Genomic DNA, 16,031 nt, shown 5'->3' on the forward strand with positions numbered 1-16,031 from the left:
TGTATGCAGTATTTACATTATTATTATACTTATTATAAGGATGTTAAGGTTTTTATATTTTGAAATAAAATTTAAATGATTATGCACTAATAGTCAGTTAAAATATGCCTCTCTATAAAATATGTTAAAAACGCACTAATAGTCAGTTAAAATATGCCTCTCTATAAAATATGTTAAAAACTTTATGTGAATGTTACACTTGATTTATTTTTTTTATCTTAAATTTTGATTTTTTTTAAAATTCTTCACCAAGACTCGTACAGCCTGTTTTGAAAATCTACTGTCTAAAGCAGCATGTCCGTTAATGAACATGATAGATATGTTTGTTGACAAATAATCTAAGCAGGAAGGAATGACTTAAGAGGAACTTCAGACATATGCAGTTACATGTAGTGATACTTTATCAGTTATTTCAAGTCAGTTACAGTGAAATAACATCTAGACAAAGGAGTTTCATTAAGGGGGACATTCAACCATAGTATAAAGCTCTATATGACAATACAAAACCAGTGACTGATATGCTGTTTGGTAATGACATTAAAGAAAAAATTAATGAGTTAGATGTGGAGCATAGTGTGTGTAAAAAAGTTTAGAAGAACCATAATTATGATAACTTAAAGAACAAGCACTCTTATCAGTCAATTAATAGAGGATGAAGTCATGGAAGCTTGGATTTTCTCATTAATTTGAAAATTACAAGAATGTCCAATCAGCTTAAAAGGTTCAAACAAATTATAATCAAATTTTGACTTAAGGAAAGTCTCATAAAATTGTAGTGTACAATTTTGTGACAATTTTTTTTATGCACTATTGAATCTTTTTTAACTTAGTTATGAGGTCAGTTATATTTTTTTTAAGTTAGGAGCATAAAACATTTAATAATTGCTGCTGATAAAAGACAAAAGCAAATTAATCAACTACTCCTGGACAGCAGATGTAAAACAGATACCAAGAAGAATGAAATATTATTACTGACACTAGCTCATTTAATATTTACTTTGTGAAAAACATTCATTACTTGCTTTGCTTATTTTGAAGCCATTTATATCAGTTTAAGGCTGACCATGAAAAATTAACGATCGCTGCTTAAATTTAACCAATTATTTGTTTAAATTATAAATAATCGAGGCCTTCATGCTTTTTTTAAATACAGAAAACGAAAGGAGAAGCATACACCCAGGCTCTAACACCTGAAGTTAAATGGATAGGAGGCAGAGACTGGTAATATGAAAAATAGACCTGCAGTGTACACATTTACTCCTGGACAGCGGGTGTAAAACAGATACCACAGGTTATGAAAGATCAGTCTGATCGATAGCTATTGTAATATTTACTTTGTGAAAAATATTCATAACTAGCTTTATCACACTAATTTAGAAGCCATTTACGGGAAATTAGTGTAAGGCTTTGAGGAAAAATAAATAGGCAGTACAGATTTTTAACATGATAACTAGGCCTGCAATTTACTCAACTACTTCTGGACAGCCGGTTTAAAACAGATACCACACAGAATGAAAGATCAGTCTGATCACTAACTCATTCAATATTTACTTTGCGAAGATTATTCATTACTTGCTTAGCTTATCACAGTAATTTTGAAGCCACTTCTTCTACATTATTTTAAGGCTTGTGGGTATTATCAAAAATAGGCTAAACAGTAAATGTAATACTTTACAGACAAATAAAACAAAAGCAGAAGCATACGTCCAAGCTCCAACACCTGAAGATAGGCTGTAGAGACTTGTAATTCCCTTGGAGTTGCTTCTCGTACTTCAACAGAACATATCTACTCCTTAATGAAATTGTATATTGTTCAGGTTATCACTTTTTTCCATTCAATTATATTATTTGAAGGATACAAATATAGAGAATTTATCAATTGCTAATGAGAAAGGACAACTGCATAGTGCAATTATTCTGTATTAGAGAAATCTTTATATTTCAAGTACAAGAGCCACTTTCTAGTCTATACCCACCAATTAGTTCATTTTAATCATGAATAATTATTATTTTTAAATCTTAAATGTCGGACATGGAATGACCCAAATGCCGTTTCATCAGCAAACAGTTAAGTTGCTCGTGAAACTAGACTTTTGTAAATTCATTTATATACAGAAGGGAACTAAAAGGGATAAAAAAAGACTCTTAAAATTAGTTGAAAAAAATGGGACAATAAAAAATCTCATATAGCTACAATGTACTTTTTTTTAAAGATAATTTTAACTCAAAAATAAAATTTCCATTTCTTGAAAATGATTTCATTTTATGTATGGAAATTATTTTCTTTGAAAAAGATAATTTTAAAACTATGAAAGAAAATTACTGTTTGCATTTGTTCCTAATGATTTTTTTTTAATATAGGTCAATTATGCCACACTTAGGTAAATAAGTTTTTAAAATCTGCAGAATAAGTAACAGCTAAATTCTTTCTTTTCAAGAAAATTTAATATAATGTTCAATTAGTTGTTGTATAGCTGAATGTTTCAGTGAAAATCCTGACTGATACTTAAAAAAATAGTAATTTTTCCTACACAGCTTATTTCAGGTATATATAAGGATATTCAACCATCCATATAGAAAAAGCTTTAACCAAAGGATGTTCAATGGTCCTGATAATGGTCAATGTCAATTTTTAAATATGCCATCTTGAGCTAAATTTGAAAATTGAATTTTGCCAGTTAAAAAAATAATGCCACTAGTGCAATAATTCAACATTTGCCACTATTAGAGGAGCTTTACCATAATATTTTTGCCATTTTTCAACCATATATTGACATTTTTATATCAATTCTAATTTTATCTCTTGTTTACTTATGCCACTTAACATGATTATAATAAAGTAGTTTTACAATAACAATTTCTACAGTATGTATCAATTAAAAAAAAGATCTGATTCATTTATATTCAAAAGCAATTATTTTCATAGATGATATGACATTAAAGTGAGAAATACTTAAAATTTTAAGACATTTAAAAAAATAATAATGATACTATGAAAAATTTAGGAATTTCAATTTTTTTTTAACCACAAAAATTGCTACCAATGAAAATAAATGAATCCATAATACTATCTCCCTACATGCTCATCTACCACATTGCTTTCTATGTAGCTCTAGCTTTACTACATTTAAAGTGTTTCCATAGCATCGTATGTAACTGTTTCACAGATTTCTGAATGATATTTCATTTAAGGTTGCACTTTGTAAATACAGCTGTTTCTCAAACAGGCCTCTTTTGGGGAGATCTTGAATATTCATAGAAAATTAATTTTGTTTACATACTGGTTCCCAGTTATGCTCTCTGTGTTCCATCACACAGAGACATAACTTGGAAATGTTACCAGTAAATAAACATGTGCATATTGTTTACATTGAAATCTGTGGAACCTTTCATTCGAGGTAGGGGTAGTTAAGAAAATTAGTGCAAGTTTAAACTCTGAGAAGTTCAGGGCATATAAACATTGAAAATATGCTGCACAGCCCTATATTTTGACCTTTGAAAAAAAATGTGGTGCATATGAACTTTCAATTCTAGGATAAGATTTTTTTCAAAACTTCATAGTAAAAGTGGTACAGTTTTAGGAAATTGCATTGTCAATATTAACAGAAATGCAACCTTAATCCATGCTTTTTGCACAATTTAACCCATGTATATGAATTAATTCCGGCATTACTGGTTGAAAATAGGTAAAACCATCAATTGCTAGTTCTTCAGTAATTGCATGTTCAACATGCAACATGTCTTCAGTTTGTAAATTGTCTTTAGACAAATTATCAACTGGTTACATGCACAAAAAAGTTTTCACTGAATTTTTACTTGGAACTATTCAGGGTTGTGCATTTGCAACTGAATTGTCAACTGATTGTATATTAACACTGTTTTCAGAAGACAAATTCACAGTGAAGCTGTTCACTTGTTGTTCTGACCTTGAAGGAGTATTGTCTCCTACTTCATCTGTTTCAATAGTTTCCAATGGGGTTTGCAAACTTTGATTGTCAACTTCTTGTTCTGTAATAGCATTTTCTATTGGGACATTTCCCCCAAGATTTTGAACTTGTTCGTCTGCCTGTACTGGTACATCTTCTGGAAGATTTTGAACTGGTACTTCCTCCTGTCCTGGTACTTCTTCTACAAGATTTTGAACTGGTTCCTCTGGTTCCTCATCTGCTTGATCCTGATCTCTTTGTTCTTCAGACAAAAGTGAAGTAAGGTCTCCTATCGTAAGGGAATTTTCCTCTGTATCATGACTAGTAGCTTTGGTCTCTATAGACTTTAACATGCTGTACATCTTTTGTTCAATAGTAGCTCTTACTAGGAATCTATGGACTTCTGTAGGCCTAAAAAATTATGAAATGAACAATGCAGTTAAATTTGAAGCAAATTTTACATTTAAATAAGACTTGTTTGTTCTTATTCGAGCGAGGGCATTGATGTCAAACTATAGCAGTTGTACATATATTTTAATACAGACTATATATTCCTGTTCACCTATAAGTAGCTTTATAGGGAATTCTGAAATTTCCCCCACAATAACTCTTCTTTTGATATAATACTGTTTGATGACTATTTCTAGGCCTTTAGTTGTCTATTTGGTTTTATTGTGATATTTGAGTTGCTGACTAAATGATTGCAAGACTTCAGCAAAAATATACAATTCTTATTGCAATTATGAACTTCTATGCTAAATAATCATAAGAGCCCCTGAGCATAGTAAGTTCTTTGGTAAACTTACTTAGTTTGCCCAATCCTATGAACACGACCAATGGCCTGAAGTTCCTGTGCAGGATTAAGAATAGGTTCCACTAAGATAACATATGTAGCCTCTATCAGATTCAAACCATTAGATCCTGACTGTATGGGAAGCAGTAAGGCTGTAATGTGTTTGTCTTCTTTAAATGATGCCAAATTTTGCTGCAAAAGTAAGTTTTACAACTGATAAATTACATACACTTTCCTACAAATGTATAAACAACTCAACGCTTCAATTTTTGATTGATCACTATGCTACAGCAACTCAGCTTAATATAGGATTAAACCCTTTATTAAAGGAATTTATTAATGTATAAACTAAACCAATTCACTCACAAACAAATAAAATTCTTAAAGACTTTTATGATATGTTTGTGAGTGATTTGGTTCAGTTTATACACTAATAAATTCCTTTAAAAACACTTTTAATCTTTATAATTCTTTAAATAGGAGGTTAGGAATTTATTTTTCCACACTCTAACCTCTATCACAAGTAAATTGTATAATTGTGTCATTTAATTAGCCTACCGCATAAATATATTTGTTGGTTACCGCAAAAATATGTACTCCATGAAATTTTCTCTCTGATTTAAATCAACCACAAAAACTCTTTTTTTATCATTGAAATAAATGTTTCATGTTTATTATGTAATTTAACGATTATTGCAAAGTGAGAAAAAATATTGTAACATCCAGCTGGATTGTGTTATTATTGCCGCCATCTTGTTTACATTGGTTACAAAAAGAAGTTTGGTCAACTTCGTCCAACGAAAAATAAACAAGGTCAAGAACATCTTCCAGAAGTCCTCTCGACCAATCATATCAACGTATACCCTAATATGCAAATCATATAAGAATTATATAATAATAACATAACGCAGATGAAAGAGAGCATAAAATATTTGCAAACCAGATGCTCTGCAGGGCACAGCTTTATACGACGGCAGAGGTTGAACCCTGAACGGTTGGGGCAAGTATGGACACAACATTCAAGCTGGATTCAGCTCTAAATTTGGATTGTGATTAAATAGTTGACACAGCATAGGTTTCTGACACAGAATGAATGTGGTCTAATGAACTTAAAATATTTTTTTTTGCCTTTGAGCAATTCACTATGCTGTTGAATATTAATCCTCTCAAAAAAATGTTTGAAGAAATTTTCTTTCTATTTATGAAATCTGAAAATGAGAAAAATTGAACCCCCCACCCCCATTTTTTTTCACATCCCCCTTTCCCTTTTTCCAAAACTGATCTCAAATCAAATTTCTAATGGAGTTTGCAACAATAACTACTCATTTAAATACATCATAAAATATTAAAATGTAAAATAAAGTGCTTGTTATCACTGAATGGTAAAGATTGTTTTAATTTATCAGTTGGTAGTAAAAGTGAATATACATTGTATATTGTATAAAACAATGATTTAAGTTGATTCAACTACTATTCTAGACAAAGACAGATAACTCCAATTGAAAATTTCTTGCCATTGCACAATATTGTGCAATTAGATATTTCTTGTTATTGCGCAATACTGTGCAATTGAAAATATTTGCTATTGCACAATACTGTGCAATTGAAGATTTCTTGCTATTGCGCAATTGAAAATTTCTTGCTATTGCACAATATTTAATATAATAATTTTGGATCCTGATTTGAACCAACTTAAAAATTCCTAAACTGTTCGGACCTCAACTCCCAAAATCGATCCCAACCTTCCTTTTGTGGTCATAAACCTTGTATTTAAATTTCATTGATTTCTATTTACTTATACTAAAGTTATTGTGCGAAAACCAAGAATAATGCTTATTTGGGCCCTTTTGTGGCCCCTAATTCCTAAACTGTTGGGACCAAAACTCCCGAAATCAATCCCAACCTTCCTTTTGTGGTCATAAACCGTGTGTCAAAATTTCATAGATTTCTATTTACTTAAACTAAAGTTATAGTGCGAAAACCACGAAAATGCTTATTTGGGCCCTTTTTGGCCCCTAATTCCTAAAATGTTGGGACCAAAACTCCCAAAATCAATCCCAACCTTCCTTTTGTGGTCATAAACCTTGTGTTAAAATTTCATAGATTTCTATTCACTTTTACTAAAGTTAGAGTGCGAAAACTAAAAGTATTCGGACGAAGACGACGACGCAGACGTGATACCAATATACGACCAGAAATTTTTCAATTTTTGCGGTCGTATAAAAACAGAATGAAATGTAATTCAAATCTCCCCTTTAGACATTTCTGCTCTTTTAATATTCTGATAATTTTACACCAAGAAGAAACTTGAGATTTATATAATAAATACCTGAAATTTAGCTCCATGATACAACATTCTGTGTTCCACATTGTTTTCTGTAAGAGCTGTAGATAAAACATTCAGTACATCCGTCCACTGAAAAATATTATGACTTTGCTATCATACCAGTAAATAAATATTTTTAAAATTTGATGAAATTAGTTTTGAACAGTATAATTTTAAAATACTACATCTGACCTAAATTGTCACTAGATTTACGAGACAAACTCTGGTACAAACACCTACGTTTGATATTTGTAATCATGACACGGAATTACCTTGGTATTTATTGCGAACCAAATGGAAGTTTACCACAGAGTCGTCTGCTCTTGACCAAGGTATTTAAACTTTTGTAAGTTTACCTGTCCCATTGAATCAATACAATAGCTTTTGTTCTCTGTGTAGTTTATTCATTTGGGACATTTAAATTTCTTCTAGGAGAAATCTACCACTCATTGATTAATGTATCCTCTTTGTTGATTGAAATACATGTATAAACTCACATAAACTGCATGTGATACAGTAGTTATTCAATATCAATAATATATTTTCAATCTGTTCCAATATTAACACTGATTCAATTATAAAAAGTTTATTTCTGATTTTTTTTTACAACTGTTCCAAAGAATATGCATGTTTTTTGTGGTTGTTTCGTTATAACAAATTTATTTATGAAGATCTTAATTTTAAACATTATCATTTTCAAATTTTTATTTGTGAAAATATTGAAAATTGATCAAAAATCAACGTACATGTATTTTCATCATTGACAGTTCAAATTTTTTGTTCAGGTAAATTAATTAATGAGTGATAGATTTCTCTTGGAAGAAATTTAAAGGTCCTGTTGAATAAACTTCACAGAGAACAATACCTGTTGTATTTGTTAGATGGGACAATAGAACTGCCAAAAGTTTAAATCGACAGGTAACTTGCAGGTGAATCTATGGAAAACTATCACAGGGTTTGCAATAATATTAGATGAAGTGCCAGTTTAACACCATATACAAATCATACAATTATCTTAACTATTTATGTGTCTTTCTGTATCGTCTTTAATATCTTTGATTGATTTGATTTGTTTTCTTTAAAAAAAAAACAATATACAATAGAATAATATGCTCCTTTCATAATGTTTATTTCAATGTAAGATACTGTAAACAAACATATTTTCCCATTAGCCCTTTTAAGGAAGCTGGCTTGTCATGTTTTGGAATTTTGGTCAGATTTTCGGAATCCTCTGGTTTTGTCCATTTGAATGCATTAACAAATTTTGCCCGGTGACCCCCATTTTTCTTTTTATAATTCTTTTACATGTATAATGATAAGCTGTCTGTTAAAGTCTTAAAATTTTAATTACTTTTAAATAGTTTTTGAGGACTTTAACTTGTTAATGATAAAGCTATGAAAAGTCAAGAGAGAACATTTTTCCGCCAAAATTCCAATGGCTAATATATCGAAAACGAGCACGGTGACATATATATTTTTTTCGTCCTTTGTATTCCTTTATTAATCCCCTATCAATATAAACTGGTGTTTTGAAAAGTTAAGGGTGCTATAAACAGTTTCGTATAAAAAACTAGGGGTTATTCCCCCGACTAAAAATAACCATGGAGGGAAACCCCTGTTTATTTACTCAATTGGTGAAAAAGTATCATGTTTTTTGTAGTTAATTAGCTTTCAATTAAAACAGGTTGAATGATTGAAATAATTTTAAAAATTATATTAACTTTACATGTTTTGAGGGGAGACAACACTGTAAACATCCTGTTTTTTTGGCAGTGAAAATTGAAAACTTATTTGCAGCCACTGTAGCTCTTTTCGGAGCAGGAAACCGTACCCTGAAACAAGATTTTTTTGAAAGGCCAGGTAAAAACCTACAAATTTCATACAGTTTTGATTATGTAAAATGTGCATGGATCATGTCTTCATGGGTGTTCACATGACCTGGTTTCAAGTTTTTTATGTTCAAATTAGACCTTTTTTTCCCCATGTTCATTGGATGGAATATTTTTAATATATTAAAAGTACACATTATTTTTATTTCATTATAAACTAGAGAATATTCTGATTCCAGTGATATCTAGTTCTATACAAGTATCTTTATTAATCAGTCCACAACTAAGGGTCACTTATGCATGGTCCCTTAAAATGTGACGTTGTAGAAAAAAACTGTTGATTACACCCTAATTACTTTGAAACTGAGAAGTGAACTTCCTTAAATGAATTTGGGGCAACATATTTTTGTATGATTTTCAAACATTTTTGATGTATACGAATAAGAAAAGATCCAAATAAGACCTTTTTGTGAAGATTTAAATTTGCACCATTTTTAAAATTAAAAGTTGCACTCCTGAAAATTACTTGGTTTATAATATTTTATAAGTGTTGAAAGAAGCAAGATACTTACTGTTGAAAACACAAGGATTTTTGCTTCAGGATCTTTATGGTGAATTTTTATCATCTGCTTCACAATTCCTTGAACTTTGGTAGAATGACTTCCCTAAGATTTAAAATAAAAAATAAATTGGTTAAATAAATCATAAATGATCATACATGTAAATTATTCAAAATTATTATCTTTAAGATTTTTGTCACAATAAATTGACCAATCATATAATACCATATAATTTTGACTGCTGTACCTCTGTTTTTGACACATTGTTGTAAATATAATGGAATTTTATACAACTCTCATACAAGTGAGAGGTTTAGCTAGCTATAAAACCAGGTATAATCCACCATTTACTACATAGTATAATGCCTGTACAAAGTCAGGAATATATGCCAGTTGATTTTCATTTGTTTGGTGTGTTTGAGTTTTTGATTTTGCCATTTGCTTAGGAATCTCCATTTTGAATTTTCCTCTGAATTTCAAAGAGTCCAATATACACCAATTTATGAGTGCAAAATACCTTAACATTAAAATTCTGGACATCATCCGAGTCTTCTGACTTCTTGGTACTAACATAAGACACATCACTTCTATAAGTCTTCTCTCGGCAGATGGCACATTTAACAACACGATTTTTCCCGCCAAAACTGTACTGTTCTAATAATATTCTCATACAGTCCAAACAATAACAATGACCACAATGCATCACACTCCATTCTACCCCTAGTTCTCTTTGACATATAGGACATGGTTCTGGATTGTGTCCATCTTCATTGTCACCCTGTGTCTAAAAAATAAAAATAAATCAAAATTTTGGAGTTGATAAAAATGATAAACATTGACCAGGGTTCTCGGTAAGGATTTTCGAAAGCGAGTCCAGGGACTCATCATTTTTAGGTATGATGAGTCCAGCAGCAATTTTTTTTTATTTTATTGCAATATAAAGTAATATTTTAGTTTCCATTTCCTAACAGAGCAATGAAATGAAATCAAATTCAAATCACTTTTAAACTTTTGCTATAAAATGATGATATTTGTGTTTAACTGTGTTCAGTTTATACAAAATATTTCAATCTTGATGCATCTGTGGACTCACCAGTTTTGAAAATGGTGAGTCCAGACAGATTTTGATGAGTCCAGGACTCATGGACTTGCCTTAGTGAGAACCCTGATTGACATTGAGTAGACACTAAATTTCTTTTGATTTGTTATGGTCACTATAAAATTTGAATTTATCTTGTATCATTTTTCTTTAAAACTTTGCTAAAAGTTGATTGATTGATTGTTTTTTAAATCATTTCAGTCAAAGCAAATATTCAAAGAATATTTTTGACAAGATCCAGCAAAGAAATATATACAATACATTATATGAAAAGTAAATACCAAATTATTGTTGATGCAATAAAATGATGGTTTAGGATATGGCAATATTTTTTTTGCAGATCAAAGGGGAATAACTGCTTAAAATAAAATCAATGACCTAGAACATCCAATTGACACACTGCAATTCAGGTTACAACAATGAAATGTATAAGAAGAGTTAGAAGAACAAGGAAGGAACTGAGTTGGGTGAAAATTCTCAAGTTTGAAGGCACATAATACTTGGAAAATCTCTCAAAAAATCCTGCCTACTAATATATTTGCATTTGATCAGATTTTTTTCTTCAAAATTCTGCAAAAAAGTTGGGCTGGACAGTCATACAAACTTATTTTTCAAAAGATACCTTTGCCAGATTCTTCAGGTATAACAGCTGTCCTAGTTTCTTTCTCAGTTCACATCTTCCTACAATTTGATCAGCTTTCAGTTTCTGTCTATGTTGTTCTATCTGTCAAATTAAAAAAATATCATTATTTGATGCTTTGTTTGTCACATAATCAATTCATGTGTAGCATTAGTGCTTTTAAAAAATCATTTCAATTTTTCAATATTCAATGAAAAAACAAAATCTGCTATTAAATATATTTACAATTTTAACTTGGAACAATCTCTTCAAATGAAAATTATTCATTCAATATTCTTTACAGTGAAAATTTAACTAATGAAATAACTTTCTCTTCATTTTTGCATTAAACAATGAAATTTCCTAGCATCCTTTTGATCCTTGGACAAAGAAAAACATAAGAACAGAGATAAAGCTTAAAATATAAAAACAAAATCTTACTGCAACAGGTTCTATGATATTCATCTGTGCTGTAGTTGGCTCTGCTTCATCTGGAAACCTCAGCCTCAGTCGGGTAGTAGCCATTTCTAACTCATCTACACTGGATACCTGTTCCCTAAGGGACATCCACACAGCTCTTAATCCCTAGAATAAAAGTTGTTGCGAATATATCTGTTGTTAACATTTGACTTCTCCACAGTAAATGGTTTTTTTAAAACTGAATAATAAAATGTTCTTTAAAATGCTGATCTTTCTTCCTACTGGCAGCTATGGTATATGCTTCCTGAAATTGTCATTCAAAGCCAACAATAAATCAATAAATCCATAGCTTGTTTTTATAATTTACACCTTCAGTATCATATTACTCATAACTCTTAATTCTATATGCAAAATGAACAATTCTATATGGGTTTTGTTCATTATTGAGGCTATGCCATGACCTATAGTTGTTTGAAAATATCTAACATAATATGGTATCTGGTTGAGAGTTGTCTCATTGGCAATCATACCACAGGTATTTTTTTTTGTTCCCCATTATTTCTTTTAAATAATAAATTCTGTACTTTTCAATATTTCAATTTACTGGTTTAACAATTCTGAGTTTACTAAAAGACATAATAATTGATATTTCCAGATCATTGAACTAACCTTAAATTCTTTCTTCATAAAATCAAAGACCTTTATGTGTGTTACACCAGAGTTTATTACATCCCTGTTAACTGAAATCAAAAGAAGCAACCAGAGGTTTACAACCAATGAGTATAGTGTTTGATATTTTATAGGAATGTAACAAAACTAGCAGAAATGAGGATATCCCTATTATTTGGGATTGTTTGAATTTACAATTTTAAGTTCATCCAATTCAACTTTATCATTTCTATTATAGGATGTATAGATGACATCAAATTTTCTCTGTGATTCAGAACCTGAGGTTCCTAGAAATTGACCCTTTTTTACTTATAAATGTATGTAGATCCAGCATAATCCTTGAACATTCAGAAAGAAGCTATCTTATGATCAATTCATTCATATGATGTACATGTAGAGAAAACATTTTTTTATCTGTAGTGTCTAATATCCTATCTTAAAGGGTAGATTCAAAATCTGAGGTATTCCATTTCTAACCCTTCAAAATACATCATTTTCTGTTAAAGCAGATATATGATTAATTTATGTATTGAATTCACTTACATCTTTGATGTTTGGCAAAGCCAAGTAAAGACTTTAGTGATTTTTCCACCTGACTATCTGCCCAGGTTCCCTGTCGTCTGGTTCCTACCTGGTACTGGTCCCCTGACATAACTACACCTCTACAATACAGTAAGTACAATGTATACAATTATAATTAGGAAAATTGAGTGGCTGTTTGCTTCTTATTTTCATTAATATTTACCCCATATCTTCTTTTCTTCATGTAAATACAAAATAATTTACTTTTCTTTCTAAAAAAAAAATGCTTTAAAATGAATAAAGGATGCATTATTAGGAGTTATTATACAGGTCACCTGTTTATCTTAATGCAGCAGACAATTTTAGAAATATCAATACTTACTGCTCTGTAAAAGAATACAACTTGGATTCAAAGTCCTGGAAGTGCTTGTCTGTTTCACAAAACTGACATCTGTAAACATATAAATAAATTTAAGTCTCCATATTGTTTCTGATAATCACATTTATATCTATCATTTTTATTTGTTTCATAACCAAATGTTTTTGTGACCTACACAAATCCAAATGTTAAACTCTTCTTAAAGGGAAGAATTTGAAATCAGTAGCAGATATAAGTTACCTATACCTGTCTACTAAGGGTTTGGACACATCAACAATTGTTAGTATCTAAAATCTGGTGCATGATGTTACTACTCTACATGTTAATTATTAAAGTTAAATACCAGGTTTGGTTTTGACATGGTGCGCAGATGGAATATTTAACATCAACGGAAAACAATCAATAATTTTCCCTCTTCTTATGATTTCATCAATTTGTTAATATTTTCTACCATTCAATTAAGATTTAAACAGTGGGAAGTAACTAAGACTGAAAAATTTCAACAATGCGAATATTCCAACCCAAAAAGTGAAAGCTAGTTAGCCTGAACTTGATGAGACAGACATTTTACATTTTATGTTATCCTGTCAACTGAAATAGCTATATACATGTATGTATATGTTTTGTATTACTTACTTTCCAGATATTTCACCCACTGGTCTCAAACAGCATTCAACAGTCTCATTCATCATGGCAGGAGTGAGTCCCTGACTCAGCATATTTAATGATGTCATCAGTTTCTCTCGTGCAGATTCCAGGGCCTCTAGTCTCTGTTCTAAAACTAATTCCAACCCTCTAGTGTCATGAAACCTAAAATGAAAAGATAAAACATTGTAAAACAAGAACTGGAAATTTCAGTTATATACAATCAATATTTCCTCAACTTTGCGCAAAGATATTTCTTTTTAATTGATAGATAATTTGACTGAATTCCAGTGAAAATTACTGCTAACTTTTTTTCCAATATAGTGCTTGTGTACTGAAATATTCATGTAAGCTTTTTGTCTATACTAGATTTATCAGTTTGATAACATCAAATAACAAGTACGTGTCCACAGTACACGGATGCCCCACTCGCACTATCAATTTCTATGTTTAGTGGACCGTGAAATTGGAATAAATTCTCTAATTTGGCATTAAAATTAGAATGATCTTATGATCATCAAAAACTACGTTGACCAAAAACTTTAACCTGAAGCGGGACAGAAGGACGAACGAACGAACAGACGGACGAACGGATGCACAGACCAGAAAACATAATGCCCCTCTACTATCGTAGGTGGGGCATAAAAATAAAAGTATCTGATTTGTGTTTAATCTACAGTGCTGTCACATTACTTACACATTAGCTATAGATATGTGTGGTCCTAACTCTCCAGCGTTGTCAGATAAGTCAGATTTGACATGATCAACAAGATCCTCATGAATACCTCTATCAACAGAATGATCTATCAGTTCTAGCCACCACTCTGATCCTTCTGCAAACTGGGAAACAATAGCAAGTACAAGGTAAAATAAACTTTGAAGAAGATCCCTTCATGCCTTTGATAATATTTTACTTTTATTATTGATTCTCAGTTCTAATTAAAAAATCCCTAACAACTAAGCATCAATCTTTGACTTTGTGTTCAAGAAAAAAATGCTGGCATTCAGTCATCAATTGTATATTTGGTATGCTCTTTCCATAGATTTATTTATGTGTACTTTTTAGAAAGATCCGAATTCACTAAATACTATTTAGGAAGTAGTTGGTAAATTTCCTTTTTGAGCGAAAACAGGCATAGATACTCCCCTTTTTATACATTATTTATGGAAAATATCTATCAAAATAAAACAGCAACTCTAAAAACAATATCATTAATTACTTTAAACATACTTTTGGTCATCAAAAAACAAAAGTGATTAATTACCTCATCTTTGACTTGGTTAAGATTATCCTGTACTGACTTCAGATGCTGCTGAGCCTGTGTTACTTTAGCCTCTGCTCTGGCCATATATTTGTGTCTTATATCTTTTGCCTGTAAAATATACAATAATTTATTCTTAAAAGTAATTAATTATATATATAACTGATAATATTCAAAATCACAGCATCTACCCCACCCCCAATTTTTTGTTGTTGTTAAAATCTACATAAATTATTCAACACAATACTATTAATTTCATCTTTATCATTTATAAACTCTACATTTCTCGTAGTCTAGAAAAGTTGTCAATTAATCAATTAGATGCTTCTGATGACACATTATTATTTGTAGGATACCAATTTTCATGGATTTTGTCGGTATATGTAAACCAGAACTTTAAATAATCAACAAAGTACAAATTACCCTGCATATTTTGTACGCACCTGGCTGGACATGACAAAAACCTATACTTACTTGATCTGACAACTGATCATCTCTGAGTGTTGGTGCCAGTCCTTTAGGTTTCAATGCCATTAATTCCTGTAGATTATGTAAGGCATGTAACTGTTGTAACTCATCAGTACGTAACTCCTCTTTGTGTTCCTCTACTGACCTCAATACCTCTCTGTATCCATCTACTGCCTCTAGATACTGTAGGACAGGAAATAATATGTGGTCATACACTAGTATATTTCACACTTTAACAAATCATTTTTATGGTAAGGTCAATTTTTAGGTCATTCAATGAATACTGTTTATCCATAAATTATTGCATTGTTTTTTTAATAAATGCAAATAATGCAACAGGGTGAATATTTCAATAATAAGTTATCATCAGTTGAAGAACTTTGGTGGATAATAGTGTCATTAGCAATCATACCACATCTCCATATTTATATATTGCATTCTAAAATCATAATAATTAAACACACAAATTTGCATAGTCTTCCAAAATCGCATTCATAAACGCGTGCAATAATTT

The 16,031-nt window shown here is 30.7% G+C and overlaps 1 protein-coding gene across 2 annotated transcripts in view; it reads right to left on the reverse strand.

Annotated features, from left to right (window-relative positions):
* Positions 1–203: 203 nt before the first annotated feature.
* LOC139491649 (E3 ubiquitin-protein ligase SHPRH-like) overlaps positions 204–16,031 on the reverse strand; it is a 46,817-nt gene continuing 30,989 nt past the window's right edge. For both annotated transcript variants that reach the window (XM_071279437.1, XM_071279438.1), the window contains exons 18-31: positions 15,524–15,700; positions 15,053–15,160; positions 14,485–14,627; positions 13,779–13,952; positions 13,146–13,214; positions 12,785–12,903; positions 12,242–12,312; positions 11,594–11,737; positions 11,156–11,257; positions 9,952–10,218; positions 9,447–9,539; positions 7,049–7,135; positions 4,733–4,911; positions 204–4,337 (exon numbers count right to left, since the gene is read on the reverse strand). In XM_071279437.1, the coding sequence (XP_071135538.1) occupies positions 3,827–4,337; positions 4,733–4,911; positions 7,049–7,135; positions 9,447–9,539; positions 9,952–10,218; positions 11,156–11,257; positions 11,594–11,737; positions 12,242–12,312; positions 12,785–12,903; positions 13,146–13,214; positions 13,779–13,952; positions 14,485–14,627; positions 15,053–15,160; positions 15,524–15,700 (2,244 nt within the window). In that variant the 3' untranslated portion in view covers positions 204–3,826. The remainder of the gene's footprint in view (positions 4,338–4,732; positions 4,912–7,048; positions 7,136–9,446; positions 9,540–9,951; positions 10,219–11,155; positions 11,258–11,593; positions 11,738–12,241; positions 12,313–12,784; positions 12,904–13,145; positions 13,215–13,778; positions 13,953–14,484; positions 14,628–15,052; positions 15,161–15,523; positions 15,701–16,031) is intronic.

This window comes from Mytilus edulis, chromosome 10, assembly GCF_963676685.1.
Source record: "Mytilus edulis chromosome 10, xbMytEdul2.2, whole genome shotgun sequence".
Classification (NCBI taxonomy): Eukaryota; Metazoa; Mollusca; class Bivalvia; order Mytilida; family Mytilidae; genus Mytilus; species Mytilus edulis.